Source organism: Carya illinoinensis, chromosome 1 (assembly GCF_018687715.1).
Source record: "Carya illinoinensis cultivar Pawnee chromosome 1, C.illinoinensisPawnee_v1, whole genome shotgun sequence".
In the NCBI taxonomy this organism is placed as follows: Eukaryota; Viridiplantae; Streptophyta; class Magnoliopsida; order Fagales; family Juglandaceae; genus Carya; species Carya illinoinensis.
In genome coordinates, this window is record NC_056752.1 from 51,459,570 (window position 1) to 51,471,582 (window position 12,013).

Consider the following 12,013-nt stretch of genomic DNA (forward strand, 5'->3'; position numbering starts at 1 on the left):
ACGTCTAGCTTTGTTAAATGCGAGAGAGAGAGTAGTATATCAGAAGGCTCATCAGTGGCTCACTGTTTCTCTGATTTTGATGCATGCAAGGGAAGCAAAAAAATAAAAATAAAAAAGGAAAAAATAAATAGAGAGGTGTGCCAAGCAAGTTATGCATTTTGTTAATATCTAAACTATGCTGCATTTTTCTTAGAGTTTCAGCTCACAACCTCGTCCGCCATGGTTTCAGAGGTGAAAAACCAGGTGGGTTTTTCATATGTTCGTCGCTTTCTCTTGGTTTTTAGCTTTGACCACCGATCTATTTGTTGCATTATTGGATTTTTTGGCCCTCAACTGGGTCTTGAACTAAATCCAGGACGATTCATCATTTAAATCGGTATTACTGTTTATATTTATTCTTTTGAGGTTATTTTTGATGCATGCGCGGAGCTTTCTATTGTGCAAAATCATTTTTTGGTACTTTTTTTAGCATTTGATCGATTATTTTAATGCTATTCCTGATCAAAGATCTTCGTCCTCTTGATTTCTTCATCTTCTCAGGCATGTTTAGATGATTTATTCTCCATCTATTCTGGAAAATCAAGTGTCATGGGTGTCTTTCTGATACTAATACTCATCTAATCGGATATTTGATAAGCATCCCACTAAGGGTTCCTTGCATTAAGCTTAATGCAGTGCTAAATCTGTGCTTTTCGCGGTTTTTTGAAATGTTCCCCCATCGGCGTTTCTTATTTTCTTTTTATGGGGTTTCCTGGGTAATTATAATCTGGGCAATCTTTCATGTTGATCATAAATCCATGGGTTTATGGGCTTCTAAACGTCTTACGAAAATTTCAAAGCTGGGTATCTAGCTTTATGATCAATGGGTTTCTTTCCTTGCCTTTTGTTATTTCGTCGCATGTCCATTGATGGGTAATTAAAGGCTGATATTTCATCGAATATGATTTGACTTATGGGTCTAGGATACTTTTCATTCCATTTTGTTTTATTTATTTTTCTTTCGGTAAATTTCAACTTCTGGAAGTTTTCAATTTGCAACGGAAATTCGAAAGATTTTCCGTCTCTTAATCCTGCGCTAGCGATCCGCTTGTTGGACCTATAATCGGGTTTTCAAGAAAGCTTCCCGTCGTTTATTTTTTATAAGAAAGCTTCCCATCGTGGGTTTCTTGTTCTAGATTTACTTCATCCTCGTCGTTTGGTTTTCCCCAAACTCCATCAATTGCTCCAATCGTATTGGCGCTTGTATGGGTTTTAAGAATTCTGATGCGCTCGTTTGTTCTATTTATTTTTATGACCTCCATTTCCAGTTCGACCTGAGTTTGTAATTTGAGAATTTCCGTTTGGGCAGCTAAATAAAGAAGTTAAAAACAATAAAAACACTCTCTATCACACCTTGCCTTTGACTAGTTCATAGCTGCTTGCATTTTCAATAATTTTGTCAGTGTTTACAGTTTTGCTCACTATAGTAGTTTGAATTGATGCAGTGACGAATCACATCTGTCCTTTTAATAGGACCGAGGTTTATAGATGATGCCGAAGAGAGGTCTACACACAACTGTCTGATGGCTGATTCTGCTCCGGAGTCTTTGCAATCTGATACATTTGGCCTGAGACACATAAGTAGCTCACTTTTCAGCATTCCTGGTTTTATTGTAGGGTTTGGCACTAAATGTTTAATAGAGTCTGACTCTGTTAGGAGCCCTACATCTCCTTTGGATTTGAAAGTTTTTTCAAACCTTAGTAACCCTTTTGGTCTTAGGTCCCCAAAAACACCAACCCAAAGTGGGTATCAAAAGAAGTGGGATTGCAATGAAGTAGGCCTTGGCATCATAAATTCCCTTGCCAATGAAACTAAACCTTCTGCGGAAGTACTTGATTCACCAAGGAGGAAGAATGTAATCTTTGGACCCCAAGTGAAGACTAACATCCATGATCCCTCAAAGCATTACCTCGAATCACTTAATTCTTCCTCAAAATCCAATTCTTTGCCCAAAAACTACATCTTTTCGTCACCTTCAAAAACCAGGACTCTTAGTCCCCAATTAGGTGGCACAACTGTTGTCTTTGGGAATGAAGGAGTCCCTTTAGAACCGATGAAAACTATTACATCTTGCTTGTCGGATTCCACCAGTTCTTCGTCCTTACATTTTGGCTTAACTCAAAGTCACAGTTTGAGCTTTACGAATTTTTGTTCAGAAAATAAGACTACCGAAATGAGTTCTTCTCCAGTAATTAACCAAGGTTCCCAGGTAGTGAATTCATTGGGCAACAAACCAAGTTCGCTTCCAATTCTGATCAGCTCTGGTCATGGACTTCTAAGTTCCCTTTCTGCAAGAGAGATAGAGCTTTCTGAGGATTATACCTGTATAATTTCTCATGGTCCAAATCCTAAAACAACTCACATTTTTGGTGACTGTATTTTGGATTGTCACATCAATGAGTTGGCTGATTTTGGTAAGAAGGAAGAATCAACGATCAAATCACCAGAAGAGGCTGAAAACCCAGAGGGGTTGACACCATCACGCCCTGAAGAGATTTTCAGCTTTTGTTACACATGCAAGAAAAGGCTGGAAGAGGGGGAAGACATTTTTATATACAGGTTTGATTTTGCCCGTAACTCACTTTTTTCTTGTTTACTTCATGCCAGATTTGAAGTCTCTGGTTTCCTTTGACTTCCTGCAGAGGTGAGAAAGCATTTTGCAGTTTTGAGTGCCGTGCTGAGGCGATTTTTGCCGAGGAATCAGAGGGAACTTACAATAACTCCCCTGAATCGAGCTGCCATGAAGATCTCTTCCTAATGGGCATGCCCTTAGCTACATAATGGCTGTGGTTGCTATCTCCAGACTGTCCATGATTGATAAAGTTGTCATGCGTAGTGCACCTGGATCATCTACTCATAAAGAGCTGTCTACGTGAATCAGTTTGCAGCCATGGATGATCACAAAGCGCATTGTGCCATTTTCTAATTGTGTACGACTTTCATGGTATGGGCAGGTCATGGCAATCACAGAAAGAGCTTTTTCATTCCATAAAAGAGACATAGATATAGTATTAAGCTTGTTGTCTGTCTTATAGTTTTGGTTAGATGGGTTGGAAGTGGCCTGAAGCCCTCGCTCATCAGTTTTCTGATCTTTTTGTTTTTTCTGGGTTTTCCCTTGGTGAGAGTTCATGTAGCAGCTTTTGAACCTAATGAACTCATTGATGAATGCATGCGGCATTTACATTACAAATGTTCTTTCTTTTTAAAATTCTCATGTCACTCACTTCAACGCAGGAATGGATGATTGTTCTCGGCTGTTGACCCTGCAAGGAATTTAAAATCATGAGTTTTTGTTTGTTTGTATGTTTGTTTTTATAAAGCTGAACCTTCTTTATAATTAACGAAATGACTGTCTTCTGGTGACCGAGAATTTCACGGTCCCGTGGCGTTAACTCGAGAACATTAACTATTTGAATGCAGGTTCTTTTGCTATTTCATAGTTTGTTAAAACTGATGGTGAGATTCTTTCCATGTTATGAATCTGTGTTGGCTTTGTTGATTCCCTTCCCCAGTTGGCACGAGCCTTTGAAAGAGGCAAATTACCGTTACCAAAACAGCTCAACTATCATTTCATCTTGTTTCAAATGGTAACTTTTCGTGCCAACTGGTTTGTGTTTTTTCCCTCTAAATTCAAGGATTACCTTTTCGGGCTGCATGATCTACTTTTTCATTCCCAGAAGCCTTCTAACATATTGATGTAGCACATGCTCTCTCTCTCTCTCTCTCTCTCTCTCTCTCTCTCTCTCCTCTGCAACATAGCTAGAAGCTAATCAAGAATTTTCGAAAATCTCTGCCAAAGCAACAATCTTCTAACTTAATCCACGTCACTGGCGTAACTAAGATGATTAGCTCCCAACAATTAATACAAGCAATCTCTTTCAAGAGCACAAAGAATGCAACCTAGCCCCAAATCAACTCTATTCCGAAATGCCATTGTTGTCCCACCTACCTTCCGAAGTCGGTGCCGGCAAGGATTACTTTACTACTAGAGGTTTTCTAAAGTTGGAGTCTTGGACATGAGTACAAAAAACCCCATCAACGAAGTACAGTGTCTTGAGATAACAATAGGCACAGAACACTTTTACACATCTCAAATTTCAAATACAATCCAAATAACTTTTATGTTTATGTCGGTCAGAGAATAGTCCCTATTCATCTCTCGCTGCAAACTCAACCAAAACTTCACCGTTCATTTGCGAAATTAACATAAATGTCTTACATCCAACACTAAAGATATAACTGTGTTTACAAGGTGGGCAGAAAGTTAAGATATAAAATAAATAATAAAATTTATCTTTTTTTATCAGTATAAAATTTTAAAACAAATAATAATTTCACATTATATTTAAATAGAGATCTTAAATTTAAATTCTGACTCTACACTATATTTTATTTAATTAAATATTTTAAATATTACGTTATCTATTAAGAGAGAGTCTATTTTACACGTAAAAGAGAGTGTTAAGATATAAAATAAATTATAAAATTTATTTATTTTTATTAATTTTAAATTTTAAAATAAATAGTGATTTGAAAGGCACGCACATCATATCAGGACATAAACAAATGTGTTAACAATTAATTATTCATGGAAGGTTTATAATTTAAGCTAACCACTCAATTTATCTTCACTGAATATTATATTCAATCCAAGATATCAAAAAGTGTTACGTATGGCCGAAAAACAATAAAGTGAAGTTAATTTGGCCACACATTTTATGTATCAGAATCTATTCTACCCAAGTGGGCTCTACCATCTCTCTCTCTCTCTCTCTCTCTCTCTGCCCTTTTTGTTTTTTCGCTCCCGAGTTTCTGCCATTTATTTCTCGTTTGTTTTGATACAAGAAGCGAGTCGAGGATTACAAAAATATGACGTGGCAATCTAGCATACATTGGTTTAAGATAGATTTCATTTTCGTTACCTGGCATGTTTTTATTGGTGGGACTCTAGCTAAAAAGTACAAGATTCAGCTTCCCTGCACCTTATGCCGAAAGCAGATACTGATTTATTATAATATTACGAAACTGCCATACTATGCTAGACGTAGCCGTGGCTCTGGCGACTCTGGTCGCCGCAGTTTCCTCCATCCTACTAACAACGTTTTGTAATGATAAATATTTTGACAGATTATATAAAAATAAATTTATAAATTAGTATAATTTAATATAATTTATCAGAATATAAAATTATTTTTATTATAAAACAGATTTAATAAAATTACATTAATTTATAAAATTATAAAATAAATTTAATAAAATCATATTAATTTATAAGATTATTTTAATATTATTCATTTATGAATGTAATACTACTCTTTCTAATTTTTATGTATTATATCGAACTAGCTACTCAATATACTCATCGTCTCTTGTATACTATATTTACTTTTATTTTTTTAAATTTTATTATTCTTAGAGTAATTAAATTTTGTTATTTATATTCATATATTACATATTTAAGAAAAAATTAAAAATAAATATAATATATAATATATAAATGATGAAATGAACTTTAAAAAGAAATTATTATTTTATTTGTGAAGTGATATTTGCCGAGACAAATAAATAAACTACTATTGTTATTTTTGTAGGACATCTTGCTTTAAGATGTTTATTTAAAAGTGAGTGACTTGTAATAAAAGAAAGAACTTTACTTCTCGTCATTTTTACATATTATATATCATATTTTTTATATTTTTATATTTTATTTTTTAAAAACCTAATTAAATTGTTGTACTTATCATTTATATATCATATATTTGATAAAAAAAATGTTGTTTGTAAAGATAATGAATAAAATTTTTATTTTTTAAATATTTTTATATTTTATTTTTTAAAAACCTAATTAAATTGTTGTACTTATCATTTATATATCATATATTTGATAAAAAAAATGTTGTTTGTAAAGATAATGAATAAAATTTTTATTTTTTAAATATATTTAAATATTTAAAAAATAGATTTGTTACTCATCATTTTTATACATTATATTTTTTGTAAACTTTTTTATTTTATTCTTTATAAATTAATTAAATTATTCTACTCATTATTATACACTACATATTTTTTTTTTGATATCCTTGAGTGTCCGGGCTAGTTTACGTGCACCTCGACAAATCTCATGTGACTCTGAAGCTAACGGTCAGGTAAACTTCTAGTGGTTTTGAGGAGACTCGAATTAGTGACCACTGGTAAACAAACCTAAAGTCTGACCAATTGAGCTACCGCTTAGAATTTTATACACTACATATTTGATAAGCGAATATCAAATTTTACATGTAATGTGTGGACGCCTATTGATAACTGACAAGCTTTTTAGTTTAAGTAATGATAGACACAACATATTTTTTAAATAGATTTTATAATAATATTATACGATGACGGTATTTTTCTAAAATAATATTATTTTTATAAGATATTAATTTTGTATAAATCAATTTTAAGAAGGTATTAACTTTTTTATGCCCCTTTTAGTAATTTATATTTATTTTCTAGATGGTATAATATATATATATATTTTTAAAAAAAAAGGAAGTTCTTAACTTGCTCCCATAAATAATGATAATTATAACCGTATTGATAACTTTTCGTGGTTGCAAAAATTTGGATAGTTTAGGTTACTTCGCGATTGGAACTAAAAGAGAGAGAGCAAGAAGAAGCTAAATTGCCAGTCACACTCAAAAATCGATGGGCTTCTTGACAGGGAGCTCTTGCTGTTCACACTCTTCCCCGCTCTGCCAATCTCGCTTTCCTTCTTCTTCTTCTTCTTTTCCTCAGTCCACTTTCTTCTATTCTTGCGCTAGAAATGCAGAGACCAAGAAAAGGAATTTTGCTCCAATGGCCTGTCTGCACCATGGGGACCCAAACGACGGCGTCCACCGCAAGCGGAGGGCGATTCTGTTTGTGGGTATTTCAGTTCTTCCTTTGTTGCAACTCACGGCCAGAGCTCTTGAACGTTTGGGAGCAGGTAAGTTGAAAATCAAGACTCTGTTTACTTTCAGATTTACGTGTTGATTTATCTTCTGTCTTTTTGCCCCGTAAAAGCAATTGCTATCATGAATAAATTATTTTATTTTATTTTTTGTGGTTTTGGGGGGGGGGGGGGGGGGGGGAATGAATTCTTTGGCGATTTTGGTCTTCGAATTTGGGTATGAAAAGCAATGGCCATCGTCAATTTATAGAGAGCTGAAAACAGAAACTTCGTTTTGAACATCCCTATAGTTCTTGTTGGTTGTTACTGGATAGGAATCTTTCTCGGAAATTTTCATTGAGACTCAAGTACCTTGTACCGTGTTATGGCTCTAGAAAGCCTTTCTCTAGTTCCTGAATAAAATTTTATAAAACAATATCATGGGAAGTGATGAGACTTCAATGAGTTATCGAGCAAGAGAGCGATGCCAAAGCTTAAAATGTAGATTGGACGGAATAGTTAGTGTTGCTATTATATATTCCATTTTTTTCCTTTCTCTTTTTCTTATATATAAAAATATATATATATATATATATTCCATTTGGGAGACAATATTGCGGCGAGAAACCTTTGCCTTTTTCTTTGCTTCTTCTTAATATGTCGTGGTATGCATTCCTGGCTTAAAGTTGGCTGTCCCTCGTATATGTTTCAAAACTTCTCTTTAAGCCCTGCAATTAGAAGTATGCATTTTCTCCTTCTGGTCTTCCCAACTTGTAGACGAACTACATTCATCTAACTGAACTGATGATTTGATGAGATTTAGATACTTCCCTAGCGGTGGGTGAGCATGACATTAGATCACCTAGGAAGTAACTATTTCCAGAAACAAATGATTTCAAGTTAAGCGTAAATGCAGCAATGCATGTTCCTGACCAGGCTAGTGATGACGTTTCTTACAGAAAAGTCTCTATTTTAGTAATTTTGGTGAGAATTCTAGAAAATGCTTGGTTATATAGATTAGAGCAAGTATTAGTCATAAACATGTATCCTGTAATCTGTATCAACTTGTCTGAACAAGAGCGCAGAAATAAGTGACAAGCACAAGCCCCAAACATAGTATTTTTTTGGTCAAACAGTTTGTACTTCCTTAATTAATAAGGCTTGAAGGACATTTTTCCACCTAAGGATCTGAAAATAAATGTTTTCTGCTACTTGCCAGCGTAGATTGACAATAATTATGCCTATAGTAATGGTTTGTTTGATTCAGTGTTATCAAGCATTTGGGGGATTTGATCTTCTTTGTTTGTGGTCTTCCTATCACCCTAAGATATCATCAAAACAATAGGCGTAGTGATGTGAAGTATTTATTTGACAGAGCCACAGAAACCTGCTTTTGCCTATTCTGGCTCACAGTCCGTACGTCATTTTGCTCATCCCTTGTCATTTTTGGTTAAAATATTTCATGGGCTCTGTCAAGTTCTATATGTTGTATGTCTCTTATGAGGATTATGATCTTGTGCTTCTCCCCTTGGATCATTTTTTCTATCATGAACTAGTCTTTCTTCCTAATAACGGTTGTAGTTGTTTGTACTAAATTTCAACCTCCTCCATTTATGACTTATTTCAGAAGAAAGGGAGCTAAAGGAACCAGAGGAGAACCAAGAAGCTGAGGTCTGAATCTTTGCTAGGCTCACAAATGAGTCCAGATTTGAAAATTAGGTTTGTCTATATGTTTGTGACTTTGAAACTTGAAGTTCTCAATAAGTAGCTTTTATGGACAGCAGGCACTTCAAAGAGATGCTCCACCAAATCCATTCCCGTCTCTCCTAAATGGAATTGGTATAATTAGTTCTGGTGTGCTTGGTGCTTTCTATGCATTGGGTCTGAGAGAAAAGACAGCTACTAATGCAGCAATAGAATCTGTAAGCCACTAATGACCTTCACGATCAATCTCTTCTTTTAAGCTGATATGACTCAGGCACCTTTGAGCATTCTAGACTACCCCTTCTGAAGGGGTTCTTTTGGTTTTTGGTTCCCTCCACCCCCTGGTTCGTGAATATGCAGTATTTTTAGTTTCTCCATATGAGAAAAAATATGTGAAAAATTGCAAGAATCCCTACTTGTTTTTTTGCTTTATTTATTTATGTTATGAGACTCTATTTTTGGTTGTTTATTGGATTTTAATTTATATACACACTGGTTGAGTTGCACAGATGAAGTCCCAACTGAAAGAAAAAGAAGCTGCCATTGTTTCATTGGAGAGACACTTTGACGCAAAGCTACTGAATGAACAGGCAGAACGAACCAAGCAACTCAGAAAGGCAAAGGAGGAGCAGCAGTCCTTATTGAACCAACTAAATTCAGCAAACAGTGTAATTACAGGCTTGGGACAGCAGTTGAAAAATGAGAGAAGATTAATTCAGGAGCTTAAATTTCAAATTCAGTGTCTTGAAACCAGCGTTTCAAAGGCTAGGGATGATAAAAAGGCACTTGAAGAGGATTTGCAGGAAAAGCTTGACTCAAGTGACGTAATGCAAGAAAGGATTAATTTGCTCAGTTTAGGGCTCAAGGAGAAAGAAGATAATGTTCAAAGTCTTAGCACTTCTCTTGCTGAAAAGGAACTAGAGTTGAACAACTTGAATTTTACCAACAAGCAAACTAAGGATGAACTAGCTAAAGCACATTCAGAAATCCAAAGATTGGAGGTTGAATGCCTAAAAAATCAGAAGGAACTAGAATTGAGAAATTCTATGATGGATGAGTTAAATAGAAGAGTGAGTTCTTTAAATTTTGAGAGGGATGATTCTAAGAAGAAATTGGATTTGATTCAGGAGGAATACATCGATCTAAAGTCATCTTCTGGGAAGAAGGCAGCTTTGGATTCTAAGCTTTTGGGAGAAAAAGAAGCGGAACTTCTGCAGCTAAAGGAAAAGCTTGAGCTTGCTATGAACGAAATCAGTGGAAACCAAGCAGTAATTTCTGATTTGACACAGGAACGGGATAATTTAAGGGAAATGTTGGATAGAGAATTGAACAATGTAAAGCATCTGAAACATGAACTCCACGTGACTAAGGAAAGTCTTGAAAAATCCATAAATGAGGTGTCTGATCTGACAAATCAACTGGAGTGCTCCATGGATCTGTGCAGAGGGCTTGAAGGTGAGATATCCAAGGTTCAGGCTGAGTTTTCTGAAGTCAGGGAATCACTGCAAAAGGGCCTTGACGAGGCAAAACTAAGCAGTGAAATGGTGGCCATGGAGCTTACATCAGTGAAGGAACTTCTGAAGAAAAGAGAGGAGGAGCTGCAAATTGTGTCCCAAGAACTGGCAGGTGTGGTGGAAAATGGTGATAGCCTACAGAAGGAACTGGTTGATGTTTATAAAAGGGCAGAAACTACAGCCAATGATTTAAAAGAAGAAAAAAATGTAGTTTCTTCATTGAATAAAGAACTCCAAACTTTGGAGAAACAAATGTTGAAGGACAAAGAGGCCCGGAAATCTCTTGAAACAGACCTGGAAGAGGCTACCAAATCACATGATGAGCTGAACCGAAAGGCTCTAAGTCTTTCTAGAGATATAGAGAAGGCAAATTCCCGGATCTCTGACCTTGAAGATGAAAAGGAGGTGCTTTACAATTCTCTTACCGAGCAAAAGAATGCATCCAAAGAAGCCCAAGAAAACATGGAAGATGCCCATAACCTCATTATGAGACTTGGCAAGGAAAGGGAGAGTTTGGAGAAGCGAGCAAACAAACTGGAGGAGGAATTAGCATCTGCCAAGGGTGAAATATTACGGCTAAGGAGTAAAATAAATTCGTCAAACGCTATTGTAAATAATCAGCAACCACAACAAGGTGAAGTTGAAGGCAATGTCCCTGTTACTGCAAGGAGAAATGGTAGGAGGAGAAAGGCTAGTTCTCAATAAGCTAGTGAGCTATCTTGATTATGGTAATCTACTAGCCCCAGGCTAGTTCTCAATAAGCTAGTGAGCTATCTTGATTATGGTAATCTACTACCCCCACTTTATGGTCAAATGCGCGTGTATCCTTATAAGCGAGTTGTTCTTGAGCTCTCTCTCCTTATAAGCGAAATTATCATGTTGTACAAATCTATGACGACAGTGAGGTATGAAAATCATTAAGCACCTATGTATGCAATTGCGAGGATACTCATTGGCGGGTTTTGTTTCAATTGCATGTTTGTTACTGTACAGTATCAATTCCTGGAAATTTTCTCTGGGGGAATGTTGTATCAATTTTTCTGTTCTTTTATGGGTTTGAGCATTCCTGGAAGCATTTATCACTAAGCAATTCTAATGTTGACCATTTGCTTCATCACATGCACGATTCTCTTAAGCTCCAACTCAGTCGAATAAGTTTGTTATTTTTTAACCCCATACTTTTGTGAGCATCGTTTTTTAATGGAATCTCCATTTCCAACCGAAGGTTATAAGAGTTGCAACATCGGCTTCTCTGATCTTTGTATATTTTCTTGCTTTTTTTTCTTTCTTTTTTTTTTCTGTCTAGATAGTCTCCGAGGGAATATAAAGCCAATTCTGGTTCTTTATGCAAGTTCACCCCCTCTCCCCCTTTTACTTTCTTGACTGACTACTGGAAGAAAAAAATTGTAAAGGTAGATTGCCTCGTGCTTAATGACATAAAATTTAAATCAGAAGTTATCACTGATTGAAGGGGTTCTTTATGCAAGTTCACCCCCTCTCCCCCTTTTACTTTCTTGACTGACTACTGGAAGAAAAAAATTGTAAAGGTAGATTGCCTCGTGCTTAATGACATAAAATTTAAATCAGAAGTTATCACTGATTGAAGGGATACAAATTGGGTAAAAAGATTCCTAGACGGACACCCCAGAGCCGACCACAGTGGGAGTCGAACCCACGACCTTTTGATCCGAAGTCGAACGCGCTAATCCACTGCGCTATGCGGTCTTTTGAGTATCCTTCGTGTTAATAATTATAACTTATAACTAATTTCATAACTGCATGCTTCCATTATTCATTACATAGTTGCTACAACAAGAACATCCTGAATCAGGAAGCTAAATGACC

The 12,013-nt window shown here is 35.7% G+C and overlaps 2 protein-coding genes and 1 non-coding gene across 4 annotated transcripts; 2 read left to right on the forward strand and 1 right to left on the reverse strand.

Moving 5' to 3' along the window:
* Window positions 1-47: 47 nt before the first annotated feature.
* Window positions 48-3,230, forward strand: LOC122282625 (FCS-Like Zinc finger 10). The gene is made up of 3 exons (XM_043094569.1): window positions 48-243; window positions 1,485-2,599; window positions 2,683-3,230. The coding sequence occupies exons 2-3, from the start codon at window positions 1,563-1,565 to the stop codon at window positions 2,819-2,821; spliced, it is 1,176 nt and encodes a 391-aa protein (XP_042950503.1). The 5' UTR covers window positions 48-243; window positions 1,485-1,562; the 3' UTR covers window positions 2,822-3,230.
* Window positions 3,231-6,618: 3,388 nt separating this feature from the next.
* LOC122282633 (MAR-binding filament-like protein 1-1) lies at window positions 6,619-11,219 on the forward strand. 2 transcript variants are annotated; one of them, XM_043094579.1, is made up of 4 exons: window positions 6,619-7,007; window positions 8,578-8,621; window positions 8,732-8,872; window positions 9,164-11,219. In XM_043094579.1, exons 1-4 carry the CDS (start codon window positions 6,728-6,730, stop codon window positions 10,871-10,873), a joined length of 2,175 nt encoding a protein of 724 aa, XP_042950513.1. In that variant the 5' UTR covers window positions 6,619-6,727; the 3' UTR covers window positions 10,874-11,219. The 2 variants fall into 2 exon arrangements, with proteins under 2 accessions (XP_042950513.1, XP_042950520.1); XM_043094586.1 differs by having other exon boundaries at window positions 8,735-8,872.
* Window positions 11,220-11,819: 600 nt separating this feature from the next.
* Window positions 11,820-11,893, reverse strand: TRNAR-UCG. Its single transcript has one exon. It is a non-coding gene; the product is annotated as a tRNA-Arg (tRNA).
* Between the last annotated feature and the right edge of the window lie 120 nt (window positions 11,894-12,013).

Bases quoted from the DNA above. Each gene is read 5' to 3' on its own strand.
- LOC122282633 (XM_043094579.1), top strand. From the start codon at position 6,728: ATGGGCTTCTTGACAGGGAGCTCTTGCTGTTCACACTCTTCCCCGCTC. The intron at 8,622-8,731 runs GTCTGAATCTTT...TTTTATGGACAG, and splicing joins AGGAGAACCAAGAAGCTGAG to CAGGCACTTCAAAGAGATGC. The intron at 8,873-9,163 runs GTAAGCCACTAA...TGAGTTGCACAG, and splicing joins CTAATGCAGCAATAGAATCT to ATGAAGTCCCAACTGAAAGA.
- LOC122282625 (XM_043094569.1), top strand. From the start codon at position 1,563: ATGGCTGATTCTGCTCCGGAGTCTTTGCAATCTGATACATTTGGCCTG. The intron at 2,600-2,682 runs GTTTGATTTTGC...GACTTCCTGCAG, and splicing joins GAAGACATTTTTATATACAG to AGGTGAGAAAGCATTTTGCA.